The sequence below is a fragment of the Anabrus simplex genome, chromosome 8 (assembly GCF_040414725.1).
Source record: "Anabrus simplex isolate iqAnaSimp1 chromosome 8, ASM4041472v1, whole genome shotgun sequence".
Lineage (NCBI taxonomy): Eukaryota > Metazoa > Arthropoda > Insecta > Orthoptera > Tettigoniidae > Anabrus > Anabrus simplex.
The window spans coordinates 187,178,898-187,195,443 of record NC_090272.1 but is presented as its reverse complement, the minus strand read 5'-3'; the positions used below and the strand labels follow the sequence as shown (position 1 = coordinate 187,195,443).

The 16,546-nt window shown below is 41.1% G+C and overlaps 1 protein-coding gene across 1 annotated transcript in view; it reads left to right on the top strand.

Annotated features, from left to right (window-relative positions):
• The window catches only part of Ublcp1 (Ubiquitin-like domain-containing C-terminal domain phosphatase 1), a 55,965-nt gene that overhangs the window by 2,770 nt on the left and 36,649 nt on the right, over positions 1-16,546 (top strand). Inside the window, exon 3 of the mRNA XM_067153091.2 lies at positions 14,642-14,830. Coding sequence (XP_067009192.2) covers positions 14,642-14,830 — 189 coding nt within the window. The remainder of the gene's footprint in view (positions 1-14,641; positions 14,831-16,546) is intronic.

Here is a 16,546-nt window from a genome sequence, read left to right as displayed (position 1 = left end):
CTTCCACCGAAGTCCCAGTCTTGTCCAAAGCTGTGACAATATGGAAGCTGCTGAGGTATGGGTGGTGCTGAGTAATGCCAATCGGAGCATGACTAGTGCATCTGAGTATTACTCATAGGGTCAATCGTGCTACAATAGCACTTTCTGGCCCAGTGAGGAAAGCAATGGCAAATTACCTCACTCCTGAGCTTGCCTAGTATGCCTCATTTTAGCGTTGGTGCTATTTGTGGATCCAACCAGCCTCTGGGCTGATGACCTAACAAACAACAAATACATGTATTCAAATTCTGCAAGAAAGACCTATCAGGATAACATTTATTTTGACACATTCAAAACTTGTTTAAGAAACCTTGCCTTCATGTTTGTGTCAAAAGCTCTACTAAAACTTACAGGGATATTATAAATTAAATTAGTATAAATGTGTTTGCAATATATATATTTGTCAATGTTTGCAGACAGTTGCTGCACAAAAGTTAGTAACATTCAGTTCATCTGGTGTTGCGTCTAGGAGGTCCTTCATTGAGTATGTAGAGGGACACAATCTGCACTGGAGCAGAGCGATGCGGTAACCCCACTTCAGGAGATTGCTCTTACATCTCGTAACACCCTAACATAGCCTGCTGAGTGACTTCCATGTTGGACATTTCTCTGTATGACCATGAGGAAGAGTCTCATTTGGTGTGGGCCAATCCTTTTTCAATTCAAGTACATTGCACGCCATTTATCAACTTGGGCTTGATGGGGTGTCCCTGTTACAGCTTATTTGACTTTCAATTTTTCTTTGATTTTAGTCTTGGTCATGCAGGCTGATAGCCATAAAAAGGGTGGGCTTGGGACTCAACACCTTCTTCATTTCCTTTCTCGACACTATCTCTCGTCAAATGTCAGGAGGGTAAACGCAGCAAGGCAAATAACTTCTCCAAGGGTGTAGGATGATGCGACAGGTCTCGTTGAGAGCCATTTCAGCCATTTTGACATGGCTAGAATTGTTCCAAACTGAGCATGCAAACTCAGCTGTAGTGACATAGCACAAAAGCAGAGATTCTCACTGTACACAAATATGCTCCCTGTGTAGATCCTGTCAGCTTCTGAACAACATTGTTCCAGGCTACCACTCTCTACTTGTCGTTTGAGCTATGTTTCCTGTAGGTTGAAAGCACGACCTAGAGTGAGACCTAGACATTTTGGAGTTTTGCATTGTTCTAGGGGTGTGCTATCCCATGTAATCTGGAGAGTTCTAGCAGCATGCCTATTCCTGAGATGAAAAATACAGCTCTGGGATATGTTTGGATCTGGTTTCAGCTGATTTTTCCTGTAGTAGTTACAGAGTTCTTTCAAGCTATCAGTCAGCTTCTGTTCAACTATATGAGAGTACCGTATTTACTCACGTAATCCCCGCCCCCCCCCCCCCCCCCCTTTTTAAACTTTTTTCAATCTAAAAAAACGGGGAGAGAAAATTATGCGATTGTAAATTTAAAATGTAAATGAAAAATGAAAAAGTTATGAAATTTATTTAGGCCTAAAGCAGTACAAAATAATGAAAAAATTAATTATAATACAAAAGTCAAAGGCAGTAATATGTTCCCTAGCAACCGTGGTCTTTTAATGTCCCGTGAGAATTCGCTGAAGTTACCTAAAATAAATTAGAATACTGTATGAGGGTAAAATCTGTAAAGTTGCCTACGCTAATAAGTATTTCACTTCAAAGAAATAGACTCATCATGGCATTTATCGTTGCTTTCTTCCGAAGTCGTCTGCAATTAATCGCTCGCATTCTCTTCCATCTACCAGATGCAGTCATATTCAGTTTCATCTAGTTCGTTGGGAATGCCAGTTTTCTTGAAACTTTTCACAATAATGTCTTATGAAATCAGTCCCCATGCAAGAACAATCCACTCAAATATTAATTCTAGTGAAGGCCTCACGATCATCTCGGTAGCGTCAGACTATGAGAACCTCCTGCCATCCATTCAAAATATACCTGCCGCACATTGTCTTTCAATGGGTTGTTGATGCTTACATCAAGAAGCTGCAAAGCTGACATCAAGCCACCAGGAATTATTGCAGCATCAGTCTTCTGGTTGACCATTTTTTGGCGATCATCATCAGCAAGATGGCCACGGAAACTGTCCAAAACCAGGAGAGACGTGTGATTTAAGAGATGGCCAGGCCACCTTCCCCACACAATACACAACCAATCCTTCATGAGATCCGCTACCATCCATCCTTTCTCTTTCTCCTGGACACACTTGTGCACACCGGAAGGGAATTTCCTTTTAGGAATTGTTTTTTGCTTGAAAATTACATAGAGAGGAAGTTTTTGCCTGTGCGCAGTAACAGCCAGCACAACTGTGCAGCGAAGCTTCTCTGCCCCAGTAATCCTTATGAGTATGCTGGATGCTCCCTTTTCGGTAATTGTAATGTTTCTTAGCATATCAAAGAAAATCAGAGTTTGATCTGTATTTCCGATTTGCGATAGCAGGTAATTGTACTCATGCCACTTCCTAATTAAAAATCTGTGAAATTTTACGATTTTTTCACTGTGGCCTTTTGGAAGTCGCTGGCATAGATATGTCTTTCTTCGAATAGAGAGATTGTTCCTTTTCATGAACTGACAAAGCCACCTTTTAAAATCAGGAATTTTCGAGGTTTTTGCTACTTCTACAGGCTTTAACTGGAGCATCTCGTGGGGAACTGAAAAGCCATCATTTCTCAATTGATTTACGTAAGAAACAACTTTCTTTTCAATTTCTGAATGCTTCCCGGTTTCTGATCCCCGAAATGTTAAAGTTGTTTTCTTGGTACACTGGAATTCTTTCTGTTTCTGCCAGTAACACGTGTGATGATGCTATAGAAAATTCACGAGATGCTACACGATTGCCATTGTTTTCAGCAAATTCTACAATTTAAATTGTGCGTCGTAACTACTGTTTTTCTTTCACATCAGTCACTAAGAAACACTTTGCACAGCAATTCACACGTAAGAACACTGTTGAAAGCGATTACTGTACGCGTGCGGGTCACAGGTGATAACAAGGGCGAGTATGGCTAGCAGTCGCAGGTATGTTATGGCTCCGGGCACAGGAATGTTGAGTAATCAGTCACTTCATCCTCTCCTAGCATGGGAAACACGAACTGGAATTTCGAAACTAGTTCCCGACTTCTGTACATCGGCATGAATCACAAAGATGAGATAAGTTCATGGTTTGTAACTAGTGGGAACCATAGATAAAACAAGGAGGAGGGGGGGGGGGGGCGAATATGCAGGTTTTTTTTCTTTCCAAATTTTCATTCTAAAAAACAGGGAGAGAAAATTATGCAAGTAAATAAGATAATTGGCTTGGGCAGTGATAGCACAGTCATGTGCATTGTTGAAACTCTGTATTTCCTTAGGAAGTGGCTATGTTAAACAATGAAGGTGCAAGCTCGCTTTCCTGAGGTAAGCCATTCTTCTTTGTCCTCCATCTACTTCTATTCCCCTGGAATTCAACAAAGAATCTTCTATTTTCTAGGAGATATCTGGTCATGCAGGTGAGCTTACAGTTATTTGTGATGCTGTAGAGTTTCTCCTTAAGTTCATGATTTACGTATAATAATCTGCTGACAGATCTATGAAAACAGCGCCTGCAATTTTTCAAAATCATCTTTGATGTGTTGAGTCAGTTTCAGCACTTAAGGTGTACAGCTTTTATCTGATCTGAATCCATCCTGTTGTGGTATGAGAACAGGTTCTAATCCACTTATCAGTTGGTTGAGGATAAGTCTCTCCAGAACTTTATAAAAGTGGCATAGAAGGGAAATAGGGCAGTAGCTTTTGGAAAATTTTGAACTTTGCTCGGCTTGCATACAGCTATAACTCTTGTCGTTCCTTCAGATCTTTGTTTCTTACAGATCTGAAGTAATTGTTTATCAGATCAGTCACACAGTGCTTGGTTTCCACTCCAAAATCATTTTTATCTGTTCAACTCATGCATTTTCCAAGCCAGCTGCTTTCCCATTCTTGCATCTACTCAATGGTGATTCTAATTTGGCCTGAGTAGAAGGTTGAAATAGTATGTTACTTTCTTGATCAGGTTGTCATCGTGTTGACCTCTTCGCAGTCCTGATGAGATAAGTTGGTTTACCATTAACTAAAAGCTGATGGGCTATTTGGTCTGCCTTTAAATTTGTGTATGTATTGACTTGGGAAGGATCAATGTTCAGTCATCACAATAGTCTCCAAGCCTCATGACTGCTCCTGCCCATGTCGCATTCTGTCCTCAGCTTCATCCATTGATCCCTTTTTGCCTCATTGACAAGAGAACTGAACGTGATGCCTTGGAAATTTCCTCGCTGAAGGGATTTTCTGCGTAGAGCTGGTAGTATGTATCTAGTAAATGGTTGTTTCCAAGGTTATACCTGGGATATAATTTGTTCTGAAGCCTCTTGCAATAGATGCCCATGAGCAAAGTTTAATTATATCTATAAAGCGATCATAATCTTCAGGAATAGGAACACCTGTGTACATTTTCTCATCCAGCATTTCAGAGAATTTTACCCAATCAAGCCAAAACCAAACCCCATGGTGCAACAGCCCTGAAGAACCCTGGCCTACCAAGCGACCGCTGCACAGCTTTAAGGCTTACAGATTACCGTGTGGTCAGCACAATGGATCCCTTCGGCCGTTATTCTTGGCTTTCTAGGTCGGGGCTGCTATCTCATTGTCAGATAGCTCCTCAATTGTAATCACAAAGGCTAGGTGGACCTCAAACCAGCCCTCAGATGCAGGTAAAAATCCCTGACCTGGCCGGGAATCGAACCTGGGGCCTCCGGGTAAGAGGCAGGCACGCTACTCCTACACCGTATTTTTACCAATCAAATTTCTTTAAATTGTACCTACATTTGAATTTAGCCTCTTGAGGTCTTATTACTGGAAGCAGCTGGCACGTTATCGGTCTATGTTCTGTATAGGGGATAGATAGATAGATAGATAGATAGATAAGGACTGGGTGAGCCCTGCCGCAGGGCTCCACACGTAGGTCTGTGAAGACCCTTTGTGTCCCTTAACGGCTTTGCCTAGTCCAGCCCTAGTGCTCCTATAAAGGATACCAGTGTCCGGATGTTGGCATTCCTGATGTCTTCCAGGCTTACAAAATGTGAGCCAAGATATCGATGTCTAGTGCTTGCAAGAGCCTTGCATTGACACAACACATGCGCGGAGGTCTTTTCCTCCCTACCGCATCTTCTACACATTGGATCCTGGCTGATTTTCATGATGTGTAGGTGTCTCTGTAAGATATTGTGGCCTGTCAACAGTCCAACTACCATAAGACATAAATGTCTTATGGTGACTATCAATACGGAATAAAAATGAAATTTATCAATCAAGTCCAACTACCATTCACGCTCTGGTCCTATTCAAATTTATCAGGACCTTTTTATAACTTTGGCTAGGCCCTTTGATAAGTTCATGTGCCTGCCTTGCTATGGTTAACCTCTTCCAAATGTCTAAGTGAGACTGGTTTGTCCACTGGGATATTACCAGTTTCATACTTCGGAGTGACACTCCTAGGAAGGGCTCTCTCTGGTCCTATGAAAGGACCTTTTGAGCCTTGTTTCGCTAGTTTGTCAGCTTCTTCATTTCCACTGATTCCTGTGTGCCCAGGGACCCATAATAGGGTAACTGGGCTAAGTTCACACAGTTGATTTAACATCCTTTGGCACTCCCATACCATTTTTGATGTTGTTCTAACTGCGCATAGTGCTTTTAACGCTGCCTGACTATCACTGCAAATGGTGATGCATCTTCTATGTCCAGGCATGTTCCATACACATTCAGCACAGGTCAGTATTGCATATACTTTGGCCTGGAAAACAGTAGCATATTTACCCATGGGATGGGAGAGCCTTGTCTTAGGCCTCCAGACCGCGGCGCCTGTGCCCGTCTCTGTCCGCGAGCCATCTATGTACCATCTACAGCCCCCAAACCTAAGACGGGCCCCAGCATCCGCGGCCCACCCCTCCCTTGTGGGTATCACCACTGTGGGTATCAGATTAAAACTAGGCTTCATCAGGTCCCCGATCATCGTCGTGGGGCAGGTCTGGTGAAGCCTTGTAAGAATAGAAGCATGACCTCTATTCGGGTTCTTGAAGGACCATCATCCGAGTGACCAGAGACGGTAAGCACTCATTCCCGCTATTTCCTTAACATATAAATGTAAGGAGGGAAGACATAGGATGGCCTCCATTGCACATAATGGTGTAGTATCCAGTGCCCCTGTTATTCCTAGACATGCAAATCTTTGGACACTGTTTAACTTGGTGGTCGCAGTTTTACTCTCCGAACCTGGCCACCAGACTAAAGATGCGAAAGTGATCGTGGACCGTACAATAGAAATATAGAGCCACTGGACCACCCTAGGTCCTAGGCCCCAAGTCTTTCCGACGGCCCTGCGACAGGCCCACATGATCTTGCAAGCCTTATCCACCTTATGGTCTATATGTTTCTTCCAACTCAGTCTTTCCTCAAGGATTACCCCTAGGTACTTAACTGAGTTTGTGTTAACTAATTTTTTTCCCAAATAGGAAAGGCTCTGACAGTCCGTCTAGCCTCCTCCTCCTGGTAAATACCACGAGCTCCATCTTATCGGGATTAACCGACAAGTCCGTGTCATGGCACCATCTTTCCACCCTACGTAGGGAGCTCTGTACGAGCTCTGAAACCGTACTGGGGAAATTTCCCACCGCCATCAGGCTAATGTCATCTGCATAGCCTTGGGCAAAAATTCCTCCAAAATTTAACGTGATAAGTAGTTCATCCACTACCAGACACCATAATATTGGTGATAATTCTCCTTGCTGTGGACACCCCCTGTCTATATTAGCTCTCAACATTACTGTGTTGAGGGTAAACAGAACTTGACGGCCCTGCAGTGAGGCCATAATCCATTTTATTAGCATCCTGCTCACTCCTCTTCTCTCTAGACTAAGTTCTATGGAGCCCAAAGATGTGTAGTTAAAGCCCCCTTCTATATCTAGGAATACCACCATAGCAAGTTGTTGCTGATCCAAGGCGCTCTCCAGCCTAGAAACAAGCTGGTGTAGTGCCGTCTCAGCCGACTTCCCTTTTTGGTATGCATGTTGATGAGGATGCAGGGGACAGTCTCTTAATACTTTCTCCCTGATATGTCTATCCACCAGTTTTTCCAAAGTCTTAAGAAGAAAAGACGTTAGACTAATGGGTCTATAATCCTTAGGTCTAGTATATGAAGACCTTCCGGGTTGAGGTATATACACTAACCGCCTGACGCCACAAGGAGTACACGTACCCCATAGTGAGACAGGCTCTAAAAATTCTGACCAGGTATGGTATAAGGACCGCACCCACTTCCTGAAGAAGTGCTGGGAAGATCCCATCCATTCCTGGGCTTTTATAAGGGGCAAAAGATTCTAATGCCCACTTCACCTTTCTTGGGGTAACAATCTCTACAGCTTCCTTCCAACCATTAGGATCCGCTCGATTCTACTTCACTAATCAGATCAAAAATTAGATGTATGGCTTTTCAGGCGTTTGCTCTATTAACCAGCATTTCGTCTTAGGTCTGACACTAGACTCGTCACTATTCGTGACTACTTAACCTGGAAAGTGGGCATCAAGCAATAAGCTCAGGGTCTCCCCCTCTGTGGACGCATATCCACCCAAAGGTGACTCCAATGAGCCCAGCCTTGCCCTTCCATCCAAGGTTAGAATTTTATGGAGCCTTGCCGCTTCATTTTGACTCTCGATGGAGTCACAAAACTGTCTCCAAGATTTCTTAGAAGCCTTTTTGACTTCTGACTTGTACTTTCTTTGTGATTCTTTGTAAGAATCTAGACTTTCTTGATCTTGAAGTTCCCTGTATTTATTCCAGAGCCTTTGTGTGTTTCTCCTCAGGTGTTCAAGATAACTGTTCCACTCGAAGCTTCCTGTTACTCTTTTTGCCTTAACAACTGGGCAGTTTAATTCATAAGAGGTAACTAGTGTCTGTGTGAGAAAGCTGACACTGAGCTCCAGCTCCTTGTTCTTGATTATATTTGAGGGTCCTCCTTCAGTCCCCTCCTCACATCCTCCCTAAAAGACGTCCAATTGGTTTGTCTAGGATTTCTGTAATATTGGATCTCGAAGGAGCCCTCTATATGAAACACAGGGTGTCTATAATCTGACAAGGAAGGCTCCAAAGAAACTTTCCAGTCTTTAAATTCCTGTATGATTCCCATGGAACCCAGGGTAAGATCTATGATCCCCTCACTCCTATTATTGATGAAGGTAGGGATATCACCCATGTTCATGATCTCAAGATCAGTTGTACATAGAAATTATATGAAATTCTCTCCCTTCGGTTTGTGTATTTACTTCCCCAAATGCTGTGATGAGCATTGGCGTCATATCCTACTATGATTTTAAGTCCTTGTTTCCTACAGTATATCACCAGTCTCTTGAACTCCTTCGGCGGGGGTGGAGATTCAGAGTCTTCTGGGAAGTATGCAGAACAGACAACCAGGTCTCTTGGCTGTCCGCCCTCTTCATATCTCACTAGGACTGCTACAAGGTCTCTAGTAATGAAGCCCGGTATAGCCCAAGTGTTGTGATCCTTAACTAGTATACATGTTCTAGGCTTCTCCTCCACTACTCCACTGAATAGAGTGAAGCCTGCACATTTTAGTCCCATGATATGCCCCTGTCTAAGCCGTTCTTGTATCAGGGCGACCGAAAACCTACCTTTCTGGATACTTCTTATAAGTACCCTAGAGGCCACTGTACAATGTTGTATGTTTGCTTGTATGAAAGTAATCATTCCTTACCTTCATGCAATGCCTTACCTTATGCGGTCTCCAGAACGTGCAGCTCCGTCTCCCGCGATGAATCCTGAGGCTTGGCTGGCCCCGGCTCCTGCCCAGGCTCCCGCTCTTCGCCCCTGCTGGTCTCAGTGTTGTCTGTGGTGGGGTTGGTCCTCTGCTTGTCGCGTTTGCCCTCTACCAGGGTGAAGGTAGCAACATGCACCCCGCAGAAGATCTTCTTCCCCACCACTTTTTCCACATCTCTGGAGTCCATGCTGACCACAAGGCGGACACCTCTCTTCTCCTCCTTGCGGTCATAGATTCTCCAGCTGTTGGGATTTAGGCCATGGTTCTGGCGTGCCATTCTTCCCAAAAGGACGTTGTTGTCCTGGTATCCAGAATGACTCTCTTATAGGAAAGGAGTTCATCCATGCCCACAATCGTGAGCCTGGCTCCTTCCCACGGTTGCATATCTGTAACAAGACTAGAAAGCCATGCTACAGTTTCGTCATTCTCTGCGATAATGATGGCCGCACCTCTCGACAGATAGCAGTCCAGGAACTGAGGCTTAATGGGCCCCTGCTCCGGAAGCTCATCTGTCAGATTGGTGATAACCTCCTCCACAGACTTCACCTGTTTTTCAGTTTTCAGGATATCCTACAGGCACTATAGCCATCCTGATCCCAGCTTTAGCTATCCTGGCATACTCCACCTTGGGTCTTTTGTGAGCTTGCCGATCTTCTTCTGGGGTTGCCCCTGACAGGAGTAGTTTTTCCACTGGCGTCTTGGTGGGTGGAGTCCTCTATGCCCTAGAAGTAGAGCCTTTTTCAGGGTCCCACCTTTTGTGCCCATTGGATTTCCCCCGCAGCCGTCACTGTCGTGGCAGTAGAAGGCCTCTCAGCTCCAGGAGTTAGGCCCTCTTTGGCCTGCTCCCGGGCCTTTAAAGCCTTCTTGTACCTCCTCTTCTCAGTGCCGGAGCGTTGTTTCTTCTTCTTCTGGACTAGAAGATTACTCACCTCTAGAGTGAGCTCTCTTACTGTCGAGGTTGTACTATCAGAGGGTATCTCCGATGAGACCCCTTCGGTTGTTGTCAAGCTGGTGTTTCTCTCGGAGGCCCCAGAGGAGCTCTCCAGTTTTTGGGTGGCTACGGTACTCATGTAGGTCCCACGAGTAGCTAGGGAAATGTAATGTCCGCCCAGGCAGAGCCCCGCATACCCGGGTAATGCTACTTACTTCGACGCCAAGTATCTTGAAGGCTCCGTTCAAGACACATCTCCCATGTGCCATGTACCCCATTGGCACGGGTCGCGTTACACCTTAGGGTTGGGTGGTGCTTTAGCTTCCTCCTCCTTGTATACCGAATGGTTACCCAATAGGGCTACATTCGGCATTGCAAGAAAGGAGCTACTATTCCCCTCACCACGCAGAGGATCTTCAATTGAAGAGGGTAACCGAGGTTAACCCCTACAACTGTAGAAGCACACACAAGCAGGTCTGTATATGGGATAAACTTACATACTGATTTGAAGCATTTCTGAGGTACGCTTTCACTTACAAACAAAAGGTCTGGATTATATCTTTGTTGCTGTCTGCCACTGTTGAAAGAAGGAGGCAGTTTGGTGTCATGGATAAGGGAGAGCTGATTAGTTTCAACCCATAAACGTACTGAATCTAAGTAGCATCAACATGACAGCAGCAGTTAGTCTCCTATTACAATAAAAATCTTTGTCAAAGATCTCAAGTGGCAAAAATGAGAAACTTGTAGCAAGAGGTTTACCAATTTTCAGGCAATACTTGCTACTAATCTTGTCAACCATGTATAGCCAAGAAATTCCTCCAATTTCCTCAGTAGAATCAATTACCTGGCTCTGAAATCAAACTGTTTGTCTGGATACTCATGGTCATTCGTTGTGTCGGCAATCTTGTTTATAGTTTAAAGGCTGCAGATTACAGTGCTATTCCTCTGTATGACATCCCCTTTTCCTGCTCGACTAAAGCTTAAATGGAGCTTTTAAATGTAGGAAGATAAAGTTGAAATTGAAGAGGACAAATTGGGGCAAATATTCATTTATGATAAGGGGAATTAGGGATTGGAATAACACTGGCCTGCGACTTAAACTTTGTGATCATTGCATAATGTATAAATAGTGATTTTTTCATATTTCAGGCATGTTGAATCTGGATTTGAAGTCGGTTTTTCTCCATCACGTCAGATTTCTTTGCAAAATTAAAATGAATATATGACTCTCACGTACATACAGGATTATTGCACTCTGTTTATCACATGTAAGGAATGTTTTTCTTTGTTATTTTTACTCATAACACACCTATATTAGTGTTATATTTATGAGAATAATATTAAAATAAGAAATTTATTGTATAAACAGGTTCTGTTATGGAGGGTAATAGAAGTAGAGGGAGACCTAGACGACGATGGTTAAACTCGGTTTCTAACGATTTAAAGATAAAAGCTATAGAACTAAATGAGGCCACAGCACTAGTTGCATATAGAGGATTGTGGCGATGTTTAGTAAATTCACAGAAGCTTGCAGACTGAACACTGAAAGGCATAACAGTCTATAATGATGTATGTATGTAACAGGTTTGAGGAAAACCATTAATTACAGGACCGAGCTCGAAAGCTGCAGTCGCTTAAATGCGGCCAGTATCCAGTAATCGGGAGATAGTGGGTTCGAGCCCCACTGTCAGCAGCCCTGAAAATGGTTTTCCGTGGCTTCCCATTTTCACACCAGGCAAATGCTGGAGCTGTACCTTAATTAAGGCCATGGCCGCTTCCTTCCCACTCCTAGCCCTTTCCTGTCCCATCGTCACCATAAGACCTATCTGTGTCGGTGCGACGTAAAGCAACTAGCAAAAAAAAGTTAATTACAGGCATTACACCACTTTGCACTTACTGTTTTACTGCTAACATGTTCTAGAATGGCAATCTACAGTTTTAATTTTATGATATCTTGACTTATTTTAAGAAACTTCTTTGTGTTGCTTTTTGCTTGTGAGCTTTAGTTGGATTTTCTCTCTTCAGCAGCCAGCAGTAATCTGCCATCATGTTCTAGTTCCATTTCCATGGATATCTGCATTCCATTTCCCTTAGATCCTGATGGAATCTTTCTCTTTGCTCTTCGAGCAGCATTCCTAGATTCTCAGGGAAATAGTCCAGGTGTGATTGTAACATGTGTACCTTTAAGCTCACACTGAAGCCTAAATCTTGGAAAGAAACAATAATTCTTTCGACCATTTGTTAGTAGTCTGGATCCTTGGGTTACCAAGAAAGTTTTTGACTACATCCCAGAATGCTTTCCATGCTGATTGTTCTGCTGCATACATAACGTCTTCAAAATCAGCATCAGGAAGAAATTTTCCTATTTTTGAACCTGTGAAGATACCCTCTTTGATTTTGGTATTACTGATGTCTGGGAATCGATGGCACCGTTCCGAAAACACACTCTTTCATTATTTACAGCCTTAACGAATTGGTTCATAAGCCCTAGTTTGATATGAAGCGAAGATAACAGTATGTTAGATGTATAGGACACTTATGAAGACAAAAATCTCTTTTCAGTAGCAAGTGAAATAAGACTCAGACTGTAGCGCAAAAAACACTGCGGCAGAACAGGACCACTCAGCAAAACCTGCCATTGTTGTTGACTCTGGGCTGTGAGCGTGATTATACAGGGTTTCCATCTGGCTGCAGGAGATCGCCTTAATAAACGAATCTGGGAATCTTATTTAAAGCAACCGTTCTGTAACAATGTAACTATTGCATTAGTGCATGTGCATAATAAACTAATATCACATTTTAAAGAAATGTGATGTGTGAAAATTTATGTTGGATCCTGATTCAGGATGTAAAAGTCATCCTAGAAAAGTGTTCAGGATGGGTACAATAATTTATTAAGGTTACATCAGTTTAATTTATCAAGGGAAATGTTCAATAAATTTCCAATTTCTTTTAAATCATTTAAGAGAAAGCTAGATAAACAACTGATAGGGAATCTGCCATCTTGGCAACAGCTTTAAATGCAGATAAATGATTGATTCATTGATTGATTGATTGATTGATTGATTGATTGATTGATTGATTGATTGATTGAGGTTAGATCCCCTGCTAGCTTTTTATAGACAGGGGTGTGTGATTAGGAAGGAGAAAATCATGCAATAACGATATGAAACGATACCTTAAGTAGCAGAGATGAGAGATCTTTTTTTATTTTTTTATTTTGCATGCCATGTTCCCATCAATCCATCCCTAGTAGTAGTTTTACTGATATAGAAAAATGAAAATAAAGACTATATCAGTCTGGGAAATGCAACCATTTTTTGTGTTCCTAATGGTAGGAGTGGTTTGCTCTTTTCTCCAATAGAGCTTGCATTATGCGTGGCCAGAGGCTACCACATTCTGTGAAAATAATGAAGTCGTGATGTTTGAAAGTGTCATGGTGTGTGCCAGATGTATCCGTGACTTGAATATATTAAATACAGAAGGAGTGAAATTCCCCATTTTTTTTAGCCAGGCCAGTGGTCTTGTCACTAGTCAATACTGTTGCAGGCGGTACTAGAGGCCTGTGGACTGCTTTGTGGCTTTAACCTGTGGGCTTTCACTTCCGGGTTGCCTTTGCTTCCCTTTAGACCAATTTTCCAACCTATCCAGACCAGTGGTCTTGTCACTAGCCAATTGTCTAATCAATACAGACCAATGGTCTTGTCATTTACTACACTTAAGTTGGCAGACTTGTGTGGTGACATTGTGGCAAGCAAGTCACACCATGTTGGATTCATAACTTCTCCCTTGCAGCACCATTAGTAAAGTTTTACTGATCCCTGCCAGGACTACTCTGTCACTATTAAATATTGTATTGAAAGCTTCTTGTATACTGCCTTCAATATTCTGTAGCTTGTAGTCTGGTTTGATACACATATTTGTTCTTAGTAGAATCAAGTCCTCAGTTACTTTTAACACCTGAAAAGAGGCAAGTTTTGGTTTAATGAGGCAGGCTACTCCTCCAAAGGGTCTTCCTATGACCTCTTTCTTTGCTGATGAATGAACATTATAAAAACCTTTTTGCGAATGCCAGAGTCTCAAAAAAAAATTTCTTACCGGTACTTATTTCCCATTTTCACAGGAGGCAAATGCTGGGGCTGTATCTTAAGCAGGGCCACAGTCAATTTCTTCCCACTTCTATCCCTTTCCTGTCCCCTAATTGCCATAAGACCTATCTGTGTCGGTGCAACGTAAAGCAAATTGTAAAAATAAATAACATTACTTTCGACTTTTAGTTTAGTTAAGGAGGAGATTAATTCTTTGTAAGTTGTAAGCTGTAGGTAAGTTGCCTCAGAGGAACTTTGACTCCTTTATTTTTAGTATAGTATTTTAAATTAGACTCAGAACTTCTGCCATTCTACTTTTTTTTAAAATATTTTAATATCTCCCTCTTCACTAGTCCTCATCTATAAATATGTTGCAGCCAAAGTCCTGTTGTCTTCACTGTTTTTAACTTAGCTCATCTGTCTTCTTTTGGTCTTCATTTCCCTTCATTTTAATCCCAGAGTGTTTTTGGCATTCTTTCTTCATCCACTCATTTAATATACCCAAACCATCTTGGTTAAAAAATTTCTTTCCTTCTTACCAATTAACTTTTCCACCCAGTCTTCAATTCCATCCCTAGAAGTATATTTACTGATGTAGAAAAATGAAATGTACCAATGTAGAAAATGTCTTGAATTCTCCTTCAAGTTATATTCAAAGCACTTGGCACTCTTGACATTTTCAGTCTGTGTGTTAGCCTGTTGTAATTTTTGTTTGTCTTGAGGTTTATATCTTTTGCAGGTATATCTGGCCAAGATTGAACGCCGCATACGTGAATATAAAATCAACATATTGAATGAACCTCGACCTGGGAAAAAGTTACTTGTTCTAGATATTGACTATACTCTGTTTGATCATCGATCTGCTGCAGAAACTGGATATGAACTGATGAGACCATACCTTCACGAGTTCCTTACATCAGCTTATAAGGTTAGTAAATCCATTTACAGTATTTCTTGGTTGCCTTATTTCATGATGAATACAAAAACATAAGGTTAGTAAATCCATACACCGTAAACTGGGGTGAATAGGAACAAATTTTTCAGTTTTCCTATATATCTTAGCAATAAATAACTTAGTATTGAAAGTTTTATTTTTATATTTTGTAATGTCCCATAGATTGTTCATAACATATAATATAAATCTGCTTCTCCCTTCTCCCCCAAGTTCGGGTGAAAAGGGACAGTTGTTTATTTTTATTGTAATCCCTATTCATCCATACAGAGGGGTGAATAGGGACATCATTTACCTCTTTAAAAATAAATTGTTAACATTTATTACAAAAGTAAAAACACAAATATTTATTTTAAAACTTTTACTATCACTTTAATGACACAAAGACACAAATTACAAATTCTAAAAGGACGGCTGACCTAAAATTTAAAAAAAATTGATTTTCCAAAGAAAGCAGTCACTTTGAAAGTGGGTTTGGCTTGAAGGTGTAACGTCCTCTTCGCACAGTTGGTAGCTTTAATATTTTGCGCTCCTATGTCGAGTGGAGTTCGACATTGTGCTCCGATGTCTCAAGTGTTATTACAATATTATAAGTCCACCTGTTCAATACAATACAATATGATCCACTACTTCATATGGTCAAATGTTTTTTATACATAATACATAAAAGTCAAAGGTACATGTTTCACCCTCCTTAGGGGCATCATCAGCCTATATCAATCTTAAAAAATAATAATAATACATATACTTATAAATTATAGGTTAAAATGTTGAAAATGGTTTCGTAAAACATTATACAATAACATCTAAAACAATGATAATGCACCAAAGTATGTTAAAAGAGTGAAATTAACAGTTTGAAGATTAAAACGTGATTAAACATGAGATTTTGAGAGTCTAAAACTAAAATGGATCCATATTTTTATAATATCATTAAGACTGTGAAAGCCTTGAGTATAAAAACAATCATCAAAGGGGGGATGTTTCTTCAATTCCCAAGTTGAATCCAAGGTGGTAAAATCACTTTCAGTTATTTAAAACGGAAGTGTGAATGTCAAGCTAGCGCTGCTGTAACAACCTGACGTACTTAATACGCTCCGTACGAAAAATCCTGAACATTTCTTCCAACACATGTTTCAACGGAATTATATATCAACTTGACTATCTTTTAGATCCATTCGACTACCATAATTTCCGAACTCTGCTAGCTTTGACATACGTTTTATCACAAGCATCGCCTCTACAGAAGTTCCATTTTCTTCTTGACTTTCAGATATCCCAATCATATACATTTTAAACTTGTTTATTACATTCACACTTCCGTTTTAAATAACTGAAAGTGATTTTACCACCTTGGATTCAACTTGGGAATTGAAGAAACATCCCCCCTTTGATGATTGTTTTTATACTCAAGGCTTTCACAGTCTTAATGATATTATAAAAATATGGATCCATTTTAGTTTTAGACTCTCAAAATCTCATGTTTAATCACGTTTTAATCTTCAAACTGTTAATTTCACTCTTTTAACATACTTTGGTGCATTATCATTGTTTTAGATGTTATTGTATAATGTTTTACGAAACCATTTTCAACATTTTAACCTATAATTTATAAGTATATGTATTATTATTATTTTTTAAGATTGATATAGGCTGATGATGCCCCTAAGGAGGGTGAAACATGTACCTTTG